This window comes from Nelumbo lutea, chromosome 1 (assembly GCF_056320005.1).
Source record: "Nelumbo lutea isolate HS-2025 chromosome 1, American lotus-T2T, whole genome shotgun sequence".
Taxonomy (NCBI): domain Eukaryota; kingdom Viridiplantae; phylum Streptophyta; class Magnoliopsida; order Proteales; family Nelumbonaceae; genus Nelumbo; species Nelumbo lutea.
In genome coordinates this window covers 138117755-138132273 of record NC_142684.1, presented here as the reverse complement: position 1 = coordinate 138132273, position 14519 = coordinate 138117755, and the positions used below count along the sequence as shown (strand labels likewise).

At 39.8% G+C, this 14519-nt stretch overlaps 1 protein-coding gene across 1 annotated transcript in view; it reads right to left on the bottom strand.

The window, feature by feature from the left end:
* The window catches only part of CLUB (TRAPP II complex TRAPPC10/CLUB), a 90999-nt gene that overhangs the window by 75436 nt on the left and 1044 nt on the right, over window positions 1-14519 (bottom strand). The window contains exon 2 of the mRNA XM_088945463.1: window positions 11145-11374. Within this exon, the coding sequence (XP_088801589.1) occupies window positions 11145-11374 (230 nt within the window). The remainder of the gene's footprint in view (window positions 1-11144; window positions 11375-14519) is intronic.

Below are 14519 nucleotides of genomic sequence, written 5' to 3'. Positions count from 1 at the left end.
ATGCTTGTAACCCAACCCAGAAACAACTGGAGACAACCAAACATCATTATGTATAAATTGAATAGGAAAAGAAGCATGCTCACATGAAGAGGGAAATGGTAAGACATGGCTTTTCACAAGGAACAAATAATGCAATCTTTGTTGGCATCTTTAAGCAAAGTAACCAAAAATGGCAAGCTCCTAGAAGTAAACAAAAAAAATCAACTTCTTTGAATAAGGATGTCCAAAACGTCTATGCCATAAATTCCAAGCATTATTACAATTAGAAGTTTCAAAACAAGGTGTAGTAGAAAGTAAAATGGAAGAAGATGTAGAGGGAGCCTTCTTCTTGAATTCCAGAGAAACAACCGTCCCGGTCTATGCCCCCTTCCCCTTGACCTCCCCAATTCGTTGATCCTGTATCAAACAACCATTAGAAGAAAAAAAAAAAAAACAATTTTACCATCATCAACAAGTTGTCCAACAGAGATCAAATTGGTTGTAAGTTGGGGTACAAAGTCTTGGGTAAGAGAAATGGAGAAGATTTAGTAGACAAAAAATGGATCATCACATCCAATAATATCTAGCCTTCCACCATTAGAAATAACATGTCTACCAAAAGAAATAGGCCTAGGAGACTTACCAAGGAAGGCCCTTGTCATGTGAATAGAGGCATCAGAATCAGTGATCCATAGATGATTAGGAGAAGGGCAAAAAGAAAGAAACTTACTAGACAAGTCGATAGAAGAGAAGGCAAAAGAGATGGCCAAGGACATAAGCTGACAGATCTTTACTTCTGTCATGACACATATAGTATTCCCTTCTGGCACTAAAGAAATAGATAAGGATGAGCCATCTATACCCTCCATTGAGGTCTGATATGCTTTATGTGGATCTTTCTTCTAACTAGTCCCACCTCCCTTTGGAGGTCGAGTAGGACATTCTGAGATAATATTCCCTTGTTTCTTACAATAGGAGCCATATGTCCAAGTCCTTTGCATTCATAACACTGTACTTCTTTCCTTTCGGTTTGGTGGTGAAAAAACAGTATCCAAATTAGAGAGTCCCTCTTTCCATCCAATGCAATCTGAGTAGTCAATCTAGTTTCTTCTCTTAGAAGCTCCCCAAGAATAGTATCCAAGTCTGGTAGTGTTTCCCTAGTCAGAATATTAGACCTAACAACTTCATATTCAGGCCTAAGATGCATTAGAAAATGCATAAAGTTTCTTCTATCAAAATGTGTTTTCATGAACTTGACACAACAATTAGAAGGATCCTCTCCCATGTGCACTAGCTCATATTTAGTCCATAAATTAATGAATCCAGCATAATACTCTTGAATCTTCCTCTCTAGAACATATATCTACTTTTATTTGATATTGCCAAGAGATATTGGACTGTTGATATACTTTTTCCAGGTATTGGTATCTCATAAGTAGTCCTGTATCCACACATCAGAATGGCAATGTCAACTTCAACCAAACCTAGGATCCAAGAGGTAATTTTTACACTATTAATAGTTGAGCCATCCTAATAGCCCCAAAGTCCCTTGGCTTCAACATGAAATTGGAAATGAAACTTCCACAAGGCATAGTTAGATCCATTGAACTTCATAGAAAGAATATCAGCTCTTCCCGCAACCATTAAAAAGGAAACCAAGCAGCAACAATAGAATAATTAGTCTCTCTCTTGACAGTTAAGAATACTGATCAACTGTTAACAATATTGGTCAAGTAACAATAGGAAAAAGAACAAAGCTACTTAAGCATGAGGAAACAAAAAAAAAAAAAGGGGAGAATAGGAAATGCCAAACTTGGTCAAAAGGACTAATTTGAGACCTGATGGACTAAAGGAGTAGCTAATCCAAGAGAAGAATCAAAATCTTCTTGGAACCTGATTTAATCCACTCCAAAATGAACTCCTATAACAGTCCTGGAAAATGACTAACAAGAGAGCAGCAGCATGTTTCCACTCCAAGATAAGGATTGAAACCTTCTTAGAACAAATCCAAACCAAGCACAGCAAAGATCAGTTGATGTAGCAAGCATGGGTGATCCAAGAAGCAAGAAACTTCAAGGAATACAGCCACTAGAGAGAAAGAAAAAGGAAAATCTTCTTCACTGGTCGTGCAGCTTCAATGTTCAGCAGATTAGGGCTGGTTAGTTTTTTCATTTTCCCTTGTATATTTGCTTTACTTTACTGTACACTACTTGTATATTGGCTGTACACTGTTTGTATCTTAAGGGCAGAATAATCCTTTTATCTTTTAATATAAAGACCAACTTTCTGGGTGTGGGGGTCAGTTTTGACACACCTGATCAACTCCTCTTCATCTTCACCTTCTTCTTCTTGACCCAACTCTGACAAGATATCAGAGCGGGTCACGACCTGATCTATTTTCCTTGTTTTTTGAAAGGCATATTGGTGTGAACATGTTGCTGTGTCAGTGTTCACCTCTCCTTCTGCTTGTGGAAGAAGACTGCAAAGTGGTCCTAATCTGGATAGAAAACAAAATGGAGAGTCCTTGGATACTGCAATAAGTGATTAGGGAAGCTAAATCTTTTGGCATCTAATTTGAACTACTTTTTCAAATGGATATTGTTGAGCTGTTGGGTCGACCTTTAGTTCTTGTCTTTGCTTTCTTTTATTTTATATTAATGGGCCTAAAGCCCTTTATTTATGTGTTTACTCTTGCAGCCATCCTATTAGGGGCATCCTTGTAATTTTCTCATTAATTATGTTTAGATCTAATAAAATACAATCTCTTTTCTTCCTTCTTATTGTTGTAAATCAGTTTCTCTTGATTTCTTTGATTAAATACACAGATTTATTGCAGTTTCAATCAACTACTGATACCTCAATCAGCCAATACAATATTAGATGCACTTGCAAGTAATGATGTAAATAGGGGCAATCTTTTGTGGAGTGTACCTGGGCCATGTGTCAATGTAATGCAATAGTTTTCTTCTCTGTACTACAAAAAATACTGCTACTGTCAGCTTTTGCACTGTTCTATATTCTTCTCTATATCTGGTTTGGGGTATATGATAAGTTCTCTTTTCTTCATAATTAATACAATTATATGGTTACTGTTGGAATAATGTTAAAATAACTTAGTTGCAGATGTTAGGGCCTGTTTGTCTAATTAAAGTGTTTTTTATTTCTGTTATGTCTGTTATTGTACTCAGGGGCACAAGGGTCTTTTCCCTTGTTATTTCTGCCGCCCTATATATAGTAAAATAAGCACTGGCGCCGCCAGGACTGTTACATTGCAAACCTTATCTCTTCTCTCCTCTCTTCTCTTCTCTTCTTCTTCTCTTCTCTTCTCTCCTCTTCCGCTTACCTCTGGCCGACTACACTGTCAATATGGCATCAGAGCGGGAATGCTGATTAAAAGAGAGCAGATCAACCAACCCTACTGTCAAGAGAAGATCAATCAACCCAAAGAACAGATCGAACTGACTAGCAGAAAAGAAATCTGATTCTGGACTACATAATAGCTACAACTGGTACAGTTCTCCCTATTTCTTCTCTTCTTTACTCTCCTTGGTCATGTGTCGAGTGAAAACCCTATGAATCTGGGGCGGCTGAATGCTGTCTAACCTGTGTAACCCTAGTTTTCTTGGATCGTGTGATCCTGTTCATGTGTTAAGACAACTGTAGGTCAACGCTGACCTGTCTTCTCAATGGTTTGAGTTGACTATAAGTGAGAAGGATCTCTCCTGCTGATTAGTGGCTGTTAGATTCTGGAATTCTGTTAGGTGGGGACTGATAAAACTAAACAGGTCTGAAATCTGCCGAATATTACCTCAGTTTTTGTCCGGAATTTGGTACTGTTTGTGCTCAATCTGGTTGGTAAACCCGAGTGTGTGATGTGAACTGAGTGGAGCATTGTTTTATGGAGTAAGGAGGGGTCCTAAGTCTGGTGTTTGGGACTGATTAACTGCTTGAACGTGTCGACTAAGAATTCTGCTACTTCAGAGATCTCAGGGAGCCACAATGGAGTGAGTGGGGGAATGGATATGAGCTTTCCCATGGCTGTCATTCCCTTTGATGGTCTGAATTACCTTGAGTGGTCTAGGGGGATAAAACTCTATATCACTGCTAGGGGGCGAATTGGATACATCAATGGGAGAGTAAAGGAACCAAAGTATGGAAGTGCTGAGCATGATAGGTGGAACCAAGAGAACAGTATGGTGACGTCTTGGCTCTTGGTTTCAATGCTGCCACAAGTAAGGAAGACTTTTATGTGGGCTGAAACTGCTTGTGAGATATGGGAACAAGCGAAGTCCACTTATTCAGAACAGTGACACTATGCCAAGATATATCAACTACAAGCTGAATCTTCTACTTGCAAGCAGGGGGAGAGGAGTCTCTCGATGTACTATTCTGATTTGAGATCAATATGGAAAGAACTTGATCACTATCAGAATGTGAATTGGAAGTGTAATGAAGATGCTGTAGAGAAGATGGGTTGAATGGCCCGTAGGCTGTTACTGTATATTATCTTTATGTTCTTCTCTGTAATAGGCCTTATTCTGGACCCATACTCTTCTCTGATCCTTTTTTGTAATTTCTTGTCCAACTAAGGACCTCTCTTGTAATTACTAAAAGATTAACTTAATAAAAGAGTATTAGAGTGTAGGGAGGTTAAGTTCGAACTTCTCATCCTCTAACTCTCCTTGCCGCAACTCTCTCTCTCTCTCTCTCTCTCTCTCTCTCCATCTCTAATCTTCTCTAATCTTCTCTTGTTAGTTTTTCTGGTTTTCTAGCACAGTCCCATACTTTTAGGACTGTTTTTCAACTTGGTATCAGAGCGGGTCATTGCTTGGCGTGTCCCTCATGTGGTTCTAGTTCAGCCAACTGCATAAGGAGGTCCTAGGGCTGAATGTTTACAGTCATTCGCCTGGTTCTTGGAGGTCATTGGAGGGTGCCCAAGTTTCTATACACTTGGAGAAGGGTTCGGTGACCAGGAAGAATCAGAGAGCAAGCTTTTCAGCCTGATTTGAAATCAGAGAAAAGGGATTTCGAAGCTAGCTCAGAGAGCAAAGTGTTCGGCCTGGTTTGAAGTTCAAACCAGAGATACTGTAAGTTGTTTTCTCAGTTCTTTGCTGAGTTATTTTGTTATTTGGGAGGATTCTTAAAGCATTCAAAGCACACCTCCATTCGGCCCACTGTTGCTAGACTGATTCTACTCAGAAATTTCAGGGTTATTCTGGAAGTGTGGTTCGACTGTTATTGGACTTCCAAACTACTGAAAACTGATCTAAACTGAGTGGTACAAGCCTCTACTTTAGTTCAGCTACTTCTTGGACCTATACGGAGTGTTCTTGAAATGATTCCTACTTGTTAATAGTGGAGTGTTGACTGCTGCATACATAGTGTTTGTAAAAAGGTCTCTTAAGTACTGTGGATTATATTTTTTGTTCTCTTTGGGAAAATATTGTTGGGAACCAAGAATACATAGTGTTTGGAGGTCGGCTAATTGTTCCTTGAAGGCTGAATCAGGCTTCCTTCTTCTTGAAAGTGCTACCACCGAACTCGGTTCTCACGGCTGTTACGCCTGAACTGAGTTTGTGAGTTGCTATGTTTGTTGTTCATTCAACTCAATCTGAGTTCTTTAAAATCAGTATACTATTGGTAGCTTGCTGAAACCCTAACTGGAGTTGTTACATAATGGACTTCTCAGAAATTGAGAACAAGAGTACTGCTGAATATGGACATACTTCGAGAACTACAACTGATTCCTTGTTGGCTGTAACTACAGTTAAACTGGATGGAACCAATTATTTTGCCTGGTCACAATCTGTAAAAATTCATATTTGCAGTAGAGGGAAGTGGGGGTTTATCTCTGGGAGCAAGAAAGCTCCCCCAGTGGATGATCCCTCTTATGAGAAATGGGTGCAAGACAATTACACAGTGATTGGGTGGTTTGTGAATTCAATGCAGCCACAAATTAGTCAGCATTATCTCTGAATGAATTCGGCTAAGGAAATATGGGATAGTGTTGCAGAAACGTACTCCCAAAAACTGAATGTAGCCAGAGCCTATCAACTAAGGAGTGATGTGAAGAATCTGAGACAGGGGGAGAAATCCCTTGCAGCATATTTCTCCACCTTGAAATCTCTGCGGCAAGGAGAGTTAGAGGATTAGAAGTTCGAACTTAACCTCCCTCTAACATTCTAATACTCTTTTATTAAGTTAATCTTTTAGTAATTACAAGAGAGGTCCTTAGTTGGACAAGAAATTACAAAAAAGGAACATAGAAGAGTATGGGTCCAGAATAAGGCCCATTACAGAGAACATAAAGATAATATACAATAACAACCTATGGGCCATTCGGCCCATCTTCTCTACAGATGCAAAGGCCTATAAGTCACTTGTATCACAGCAACGCGTGTTTGCCTTCCTCCTAGAGCTGAATTCGTCATATGAGTCCATCAAGGTACAAATCTTAGGTAGTAAAGACTTGCCATCAGTCCAGGAGGTGTATGCCTTGGTGCAGTCAGAAGAAAGCAGAAGAAGTGTGATGAATGGTGTAGAAGGGGAGTCAGTTGCCCTAGCGGTCCGGGGAAATTCAGATACAAATGTTGGAGGTGGCTTTAAAAGGGGTGACACTCAAAAAAAAACCAGAAGATAAAAGCAAGCTTTGGTGCACTCACTACCAGAAGACACGATACACTAAATATACATGTTGGGATCTCCATGGAAAACCTAAATGGGCACAGGATTTGGGTAAGAAGTCAGCACCGGATCATGGCAAGAAACTAGGCCAGCATAATCAAAAAAGGTATAACTCAGCTAATATGGCATCGACAGAGACTAGTCCTTCCATAACTCAGGAGAGACATCCCGATTCTGACCCTAAGGAAGATATTATCAACTCCTTCCGTGAACATTTGGAATTGTATGGTAGGACTCTCCACCAAGTTGGTTCTGGGCCTACTCCTTCTATGTCATTTGCATCTACATCAGGTAATGCCACAGCCTTCCATGTGTCATCTCATACTACTGATTCACCTTGGATTATGGACTCCAGAGCCTCAAATCACATGACCGGTAAGTTAAATTTGTTCCAGACATATAACATTCTCTCTGGGAGAGATAAGGTAAGAATGGCTTATGGTTCTTTTTCTACCATAGCTAGCCGAGGCACCATATCTCTCCCACTTGGTCTTACTCTTCCTAATGTCTTGCATGTTCCAAAATTACCTATTAATTTGTTGTTCATTAGTAGTATTACTCACTCTTTGAACTGCTCAGTCACCTTTTTTCCGTCTTCATGTGTGTTTCGGGATTTGACCTCGGGGAAGACGATTGGAAGAGGAAGCATGGTGGATGGTCTCTACGTGTTGGAGAATAATGCTGGTCTAGTGGCGACTGAGTCCACAAGTTTGTCGAGTGAGAGTTAGGCTTATTTATGGCATAGTCGTTTAGGTCATCTTTCTTTTGAGTCGTTAAAAGTTATGTTCCCAAAGTTGTTTGAATCCTTGTTAGTGAGTCAGTTACAGTGCCAAACTTGTCAGTTGAGTAAGCATTGTAGAAGTTCTTTACCTTTAAGAAATAAAATATCTGAATTTCCATTTCATATTATTTATTCTAATGTTTGGGACCCTGTTACTCTACCTACTGCGACTGGCTATAAGTATTTTGTTACTTTGATTGATGGTTATTCTCGATACACTTGGGTTTACCCTATACGATCTCGAGATGAAGTGCCACAAATTGTGAAAGATTTTCAACACATGGTGTTCACTCAGTTCCAAACGGAAATTCATATTTTCCAGTCAGACAATGCAAAGGAATATTTCCATAGTGATCTCACGAAGTTCTTTGCTTCGAGTGGGTCACTTCAGCGAAGATCTTGTGTCAGGACACCCCAACAAAATGGTGTGGCTGAACGAAAAAACCATCACCTTCTCGAAGTTGCTCGTGGCTTGTTGATTCATATGAATATGTCAAAACAGTTCTAGATGGATGCAGTATTGTGTACGACATATATCATCAATCGTATGCCCTCTCGGCTACTAGAGTATAAGGCCCCACATCAGCTCTTGTTCCCTACAACCCCGTTGTCCACCATTCTGATGCGTGTTTTTGGGTGTCGTTGTTTTGTCCACAACCTGTCACCTACTCGTGGTAAACTTGACCCTCGGGCTATTCCTTGTGTTTTTCTTGGTTACCCTTCATCTCAAAAAGGGTATCGTTGCTATGATCCCATTGCCCGCAAGTACTATGTTTCCATTGATGTCTCATTCTTTGAGAGTCAACCGTTCTTCTCGGTTTCTCCTCAGGGGAGAGTAGGGATGAGGAGAAACAGGTGACGACTCAGATTCAACTACCTCCTTTACCCGATCCTCCTCCGTTCGGGGTTTTTCATCGTCGCCTTAAGAGCCAGCAGAGTTCAAGAGCCGTGGAGCCAGGCACTATGCAACCAACATCATCGAATTCACCCGAGGTAGATCCGTCTCATCAGCCAGGTACACTTGCTCCCATTGCTCCTTTAAATGTTGATTCACCTGTCCCCAATGATCTTAATATTCCTATTGCTAAGAGAAAGGGTGTTAGATCTTGTACCACTAATCATCCTATCTCTAACTTTGTGTCCTATGAGCATGTTTCACCTTCGTACCGTGCATTTCTCTCTTCTATGGATAGTGTCCCCATCCCTAAGACCGTGGCAGAAACTTTGTCAAAACCTGAATGGACAGATGCAATGCAAGAAGAAATTGATGCCTTACACAAAAATGGTACATGGGAGTTGGTAGATCTTCTTGAGGGGAAGGAACCAGTGGGGTGCAAGTGGGTGTTCACAATGAAACACAAAGCTGATGGAACTGTTGAAAGGTACAAGGCTAGACTAGTAGCAAGAGGCTTCACACAGGTATATGGAGTAGACTATGCAGAGACTTTATCCGAATTCTCCTTTCCTTGGCAGCAAATCTTGACTGGGATCTTCACCAATTGGACATCAAGAATGCCTTCTTGAATGGTGACTTGGAAGAGGAGGTGTACATGACCCAACCCCCAGGGTTCTGTGCCAAAGGCAGTGAACAAAAGGTGTGCATGTTAAAAAAGTCCCTATATGGGTTGAAACAATCACCTCGGGCTTGGTTTAGTAAGTTCCATTTAGTAGTCCAACAGATGGGATTCAAACAATGCCAATCAGATCATACCCTGTTTGTAAAAAGAGGTGAAGGTAAAATTGCAGCTCTTATTGTGTATGTTGATGACATAGTGATCACAAAAGATTGGGAGGCTGAAATCCAGAGACTAAAAAAATTCTTAGCCACTAAATTTGAGGTGAAGGATCTAGGCCCCTTACGATACTTTCTTGGAATTGAAGTTGCCCGCTCTCACAAGGGCATCTTTATTTCCCAACGGAAGTATGTACTAGATCTACTAGAAGATACAGGCAAGTTGGGGGTAAAACCATCTGATTCACCTATTGAACCTAATCACCATCTGGGAGACAGTCAGGGAGAGTTTTTGAAAGATATAAACATGTTCCAGAGACTCGTGGGGAGACTTCTGTATTTGTCTATGACCGGGCCTGATATTACCTATGCAGTGGGTGTCCTTAGTCAATTCATTCACAGCCTGAGGACAACTCACTTTGAGGCTGCAGAGAGGATCTTGAGATATCTCAAGAAGTTTCCTGGAGCTGGTTTGTTGTTCCAGAAACACAGTCACTTAAAAGTGGAAGTATATACTGATGCAGATTGGGCAGGAGCAGTCAATGACCGAAAGTCTACCAGTGGTTATTGTGCCTTTGTAGGAGGAAACCTTGTCACATGGAGAAGCAAAAAACAAAGTGTGGTGGCTAGATCCAGTACTGAAGCAGAGTATAGAGTGATGGCTCATGGGGTTGCGGAAACCATGTGGATAAGAAATCTGTTAGGTGAACTGGGTTTCGCAGTAAGCAATCCTACGTCACTCTACTGTGACAATAAAATTGCCATCAATATTGCTGCTAATTCAGTTCTGCATGATAGGACGAAACACATTGAAGTGGACAAGCATTTTATCAGAGAGAAACTTGAAAGTGGAGAAGTGTGCACACCATATGTCAGCTCGGAAGAGCAACTTGCAGATATCTTCACCAAATGTCTTCATCATGTGCGGCACAAAGATTTGTGTGACAAGTTGGGCATGATTGACATCTATACTCCAACTTGAGGGGGAGTGTTGGAATAATGTTAAAATAACTTAGTTGCAGGCCTATTTGGCTAATTAAAGTGTTCTTTTATTTCGTTTTTTTATTTCTGTTATGTCTGTTATTGTACTCAGGGGCACAAGGGTCTTTTCCCTTGTTATTTTTGTCACCCTATATATAGTAAAATAAACACTGGCGCCGCTAGGACTGTTACATTGCAAACCTTCTCCCTTTTCTCCTCTCTTCTCTTCTCTTCTTCTTCTCTTCTCTTTTCTTCTCTCCTCTTCTGCTTACCTCTGGCCGGCTACACTGTCAAGAGTTACCAAAGCTGAGACTGTGGATGGACTTATCAATCATGTGTTGGCAGGGTTGGTCCTCAACCTCTGTATCTAGGGAATTCTCTTATCAGGCCACTCTGCAGCCTCCTTGCCTTATGTACTTATGTTTTGATAGAGTTGTTTCTGTCTGGGGGCTCTGCCTATTTGGCTTGGGGTTGGCCTGGGTGGTTTGTTGTATCATTAGCCTTCCGTCTATTTATTTTAATAAACGTGCTTTACATTTTTCAAAAAAAAAACAAATATCCACATTGAGATGATAATTACCAATCACCAACTTGTTTATCTTTCAATGAAAAATAATTCCTATCAAGTCAAAACTAGTCCTAGGCATCTAGAAAGATCATTTAACTTCAAAGAAAGAATGACTAAAAAACATAAAGGATGTTGTAACATCAAATACTTCAATTCATCCAAACTTCAATATTGAGTATCACATAAAAATAGGGTGAAACCCCACATATAAGACAAAAACAATTGAAGTAATGACAGAAGCAGATTAATAATAAAGTTCTGACATAAATATATCATGAAAATCTTCAACTACTAAAATGGGTAAAATGATAAAGCAAAACTATACAGTGTTCAAAATCTCAGGTATCTCAACCTTGGGTAGTCACAACAATAACTACAACAAAAAAGCAGTAAATAGGCTAAGCAAGTTCACAGTATACCTCACAAGTAACAAGAACCACAGTGGCATATGGTTCTCGGAACCAAAATACTGACTGTTCCTGTGGATAACGGCTACGAAGTCTTGAATCTGTTGTTAATATGAATTCAGCAGGCAATTTTTCCACATACACAGGATTACGAGTCTTGTTATTTAAGCTAGCTCTTTTAAATGGCAAGCGTGCCTCAAATCCGCCTTTCACAATAGGCCATAAATCACTTACATCCTCAACTGGAAGCATTAAATAAAATAGAACATGAGCTGAAATATATGGTGGAAGGTCAACAACCACAGGCAAAGACCAGAAAACTAAAATGAGAGAATTCAATATTTTAATTAAAGGCACTAGCACTGGACTGGAATTTGAAATCATTTCTAAAATTTTCCATATTTACTTCCCCCAGTAGGGAACTGTAAAGATAACTTGTTAGGAGTGCAAATCAGGCACCCATTTTAAGAACTTCCACCATATAGGGCTAAGGCCTCAGGCCCTTCAAAAATTAGCAAATGCTAATTCAATCCAGACCCATCCAAGTTGCACTATATAACTTGTATGGATGGCCATAAATATATAGTTATATAATTTGCCACAATGACAGAGATCAACGCCAGAAAAAACTAAAGGGTTTTCTATATTTTGGTCAATTTTTCAGTTAATATGGATGATGGAAAAAAGTAGAAAAGATAGAATCATAAACGAGTGCATTTGTAGGAATCTAAGAGTAGTTCTGATAAGTAACAAAATGAGGAGGGAAGCTAGACTAAGATGGTTTGGTCACATGCACAGAAGACCCTACAACATTAGTAAGAAGAAGTGACCTGTTGCAAGTTTAAGACTCTAGAAGAGCTAGGGGCAGACCAAAATGGGAATGGGATTGAAGTAGTGAAAATGATTTGCAAGTTTCACAATGAATATGGCACTCAAGAGAGTGGAATAGAGGAACATGATTCATCTAGTCAACACCATATGGTTGGGACAAGACTTTGTTGAGTTGAGTTGAGTTAATACTGGACTTGTTTCTCTATTAATATCCTCTATTACAATTTCAATTAATTTTTTTCAGTGAATAATACAAAATTATTGTTGGTCTGTTGTCATGTTAATTCTTTATTGGTATTTGATAATCATTTGTCATGTTAATATTTCTAACACTGGAATGTGTTTATTTGACACTGGAATATCTTATAACATAGCATAACCATCTGCTGTTACCACTAGGAAGCTTATTCATAGTATAAATAAATAATTAACTAAAAAATAAAACTGTACAGATTAGTTCCATTTTACATCAGCTCCGTATCGTTGTTCTCTTTGGAAGGGTTATTAAAGCACCAGCAGCAATTCCTCCAAGGAATTAAATATCAAATTGGGAATGGCTCAAGGATTAGCTTTTGGTCAGATCCTTGGTATGATGACAGACCATTGAAACTGTCTTTCCCATGCCTAATTTTAATTGTTCTGGACAAGAAGATTTCTGTTAAGGATTGTTATGAGATGCATGGCAATAATACCATGTGGACACTGGGTCTAAGAAGATCTCTCAACGATTGGGAAATTGGACCTTTCTTGGTTTTCATGCAAAAAAAATCCAAGCCATTGAGCCCAAGCCGGCCCATGAAGACAAAAGAATATGGGCCCAGAGCACTTCTATACAGTTCTCTGTGAAATCATTCTTTAACAGGTTGATGTCTCCTCCTTCAGGTCCTTTCCCAAGCTCTATCACTTTGCAGCCTCTAGCCCCTTCAAAAATTGCTTTCATGGCCCCAACAGCTATCCATCAGATGTGCCCCTTAATTGAAAAACTGATTTTGAGGGGAGTGAGTGTGGCCAACAAGACCTGTGTCTTATGCCATGAAGCAGCTGACCACACAATCACCTTTCATTCACTGTTGTGTATCATCTGAATTCTGGGAAGTGGTTCTGGATTTGTTGGGATTTAATTCTGCTTCCCTGAGATTCTAGAGGCTGGACTGTATGGAGATTACCCTAGCAATTCTGTGGCTGATAGGAAGATAGGAAGAGAGAGAGTAACTCTCACATCTTTGAAAACAGTAGCTGCAGCTAGACCTGTTCATAGGCTGGGCCCTGGCTTAGCTTTTGTCAAATTTTGAATAGGCCCGGCCCAAAGCCTGAGCCTGTAGCAGTGTAAAATGTTCATGGACTGAACCTGAAGCCCAGCCCATGAACAGGTCTTACTGTAGCATGGATAATCCCAAGAGGAAACTATTGGGTTCTATTCACTCGTGGTTAAGCATGCATCACAGTTTCAGGGATGTGCCTCATAACTCTTGTGTCTTATGGGAATCTTTTTGCACAGTCATGAAAACAAACTTCTGTACATTCCCATTGTACAGCCCCTCAGTGCGCATGGTTTTCTATACTTTTTTGAATCCTAATACAAAAAGGGCAGCCTACTGCACAAGGCTCCCGCCAATGCGGGGTCTGGGGAACAGATGTATGCAGCCTTACCCCTGCACATACAGAAAGACTGTTTCCAAGATATGAACCCTGGTCACCCAGGTCGCAATGGAGCAACCAAACCGTTGCACCAAGACTTGAATCTTAATACAAATATACTTTACCATTTTCAGAAAAGAAAGAATTGAATATCAAACTATCAAAATTGTCTTCCCAATCTTACATTCTTACTTCACTATGTATCCTTCTAAAAGTCACAGTATTTCTTGCAATGGCAGGCTGAATTATTTGCATTGTCCATCACCAGTCCAATGTCAGCTATCTTTCAGTTCCTCCATCATTCTTGAGTGAGTCCTATTCCAAATCTAATTGTTAATTCCCTTAAGACTGAGTTTGGGGCATTACCAACCCCCACCCCCCATTCTTGTTGCCAAGAGGTTTTCTTTCCATTTGGATGTTGCACAGTTTATGCTTGTATACAGTGAAAACCCCAAGTATAAAAAAATATTACTCCTTGCAATTTGTAGCAGAAGAATATAATTTGTATCTTTACATGTTACAAGTAACAAGTTGATGCAGTATGAAACTTCTGATACATATAGATCTTGTGTCTTGACTCTCAAACCAATAGTCCCTTATTGCAAAAATAACCAGGTCTGAGATCTTTCTTCTTTTCTTTCCTTTTTTTACTTTTTTCTTATAAACACAATAACACAGACGAAAACTTACTTTGGATATTTTGCGTCTGGATCAAAGAGATTGTAATAAGCATTTAGACCTTAGTGCCCTCTTCATTATTAACCTTCTCATGCATTTGTTTACAAAACTTATACCCTATCTTTTTATTCAAGGACGACTCTGCTTACTATTTCACCTCATCTCAAAAAGGCATAGTGAGAGTTTTGTTTGTACGAACGATTTCAGACACCAATTCCATACACCCGATGAAATCGACTG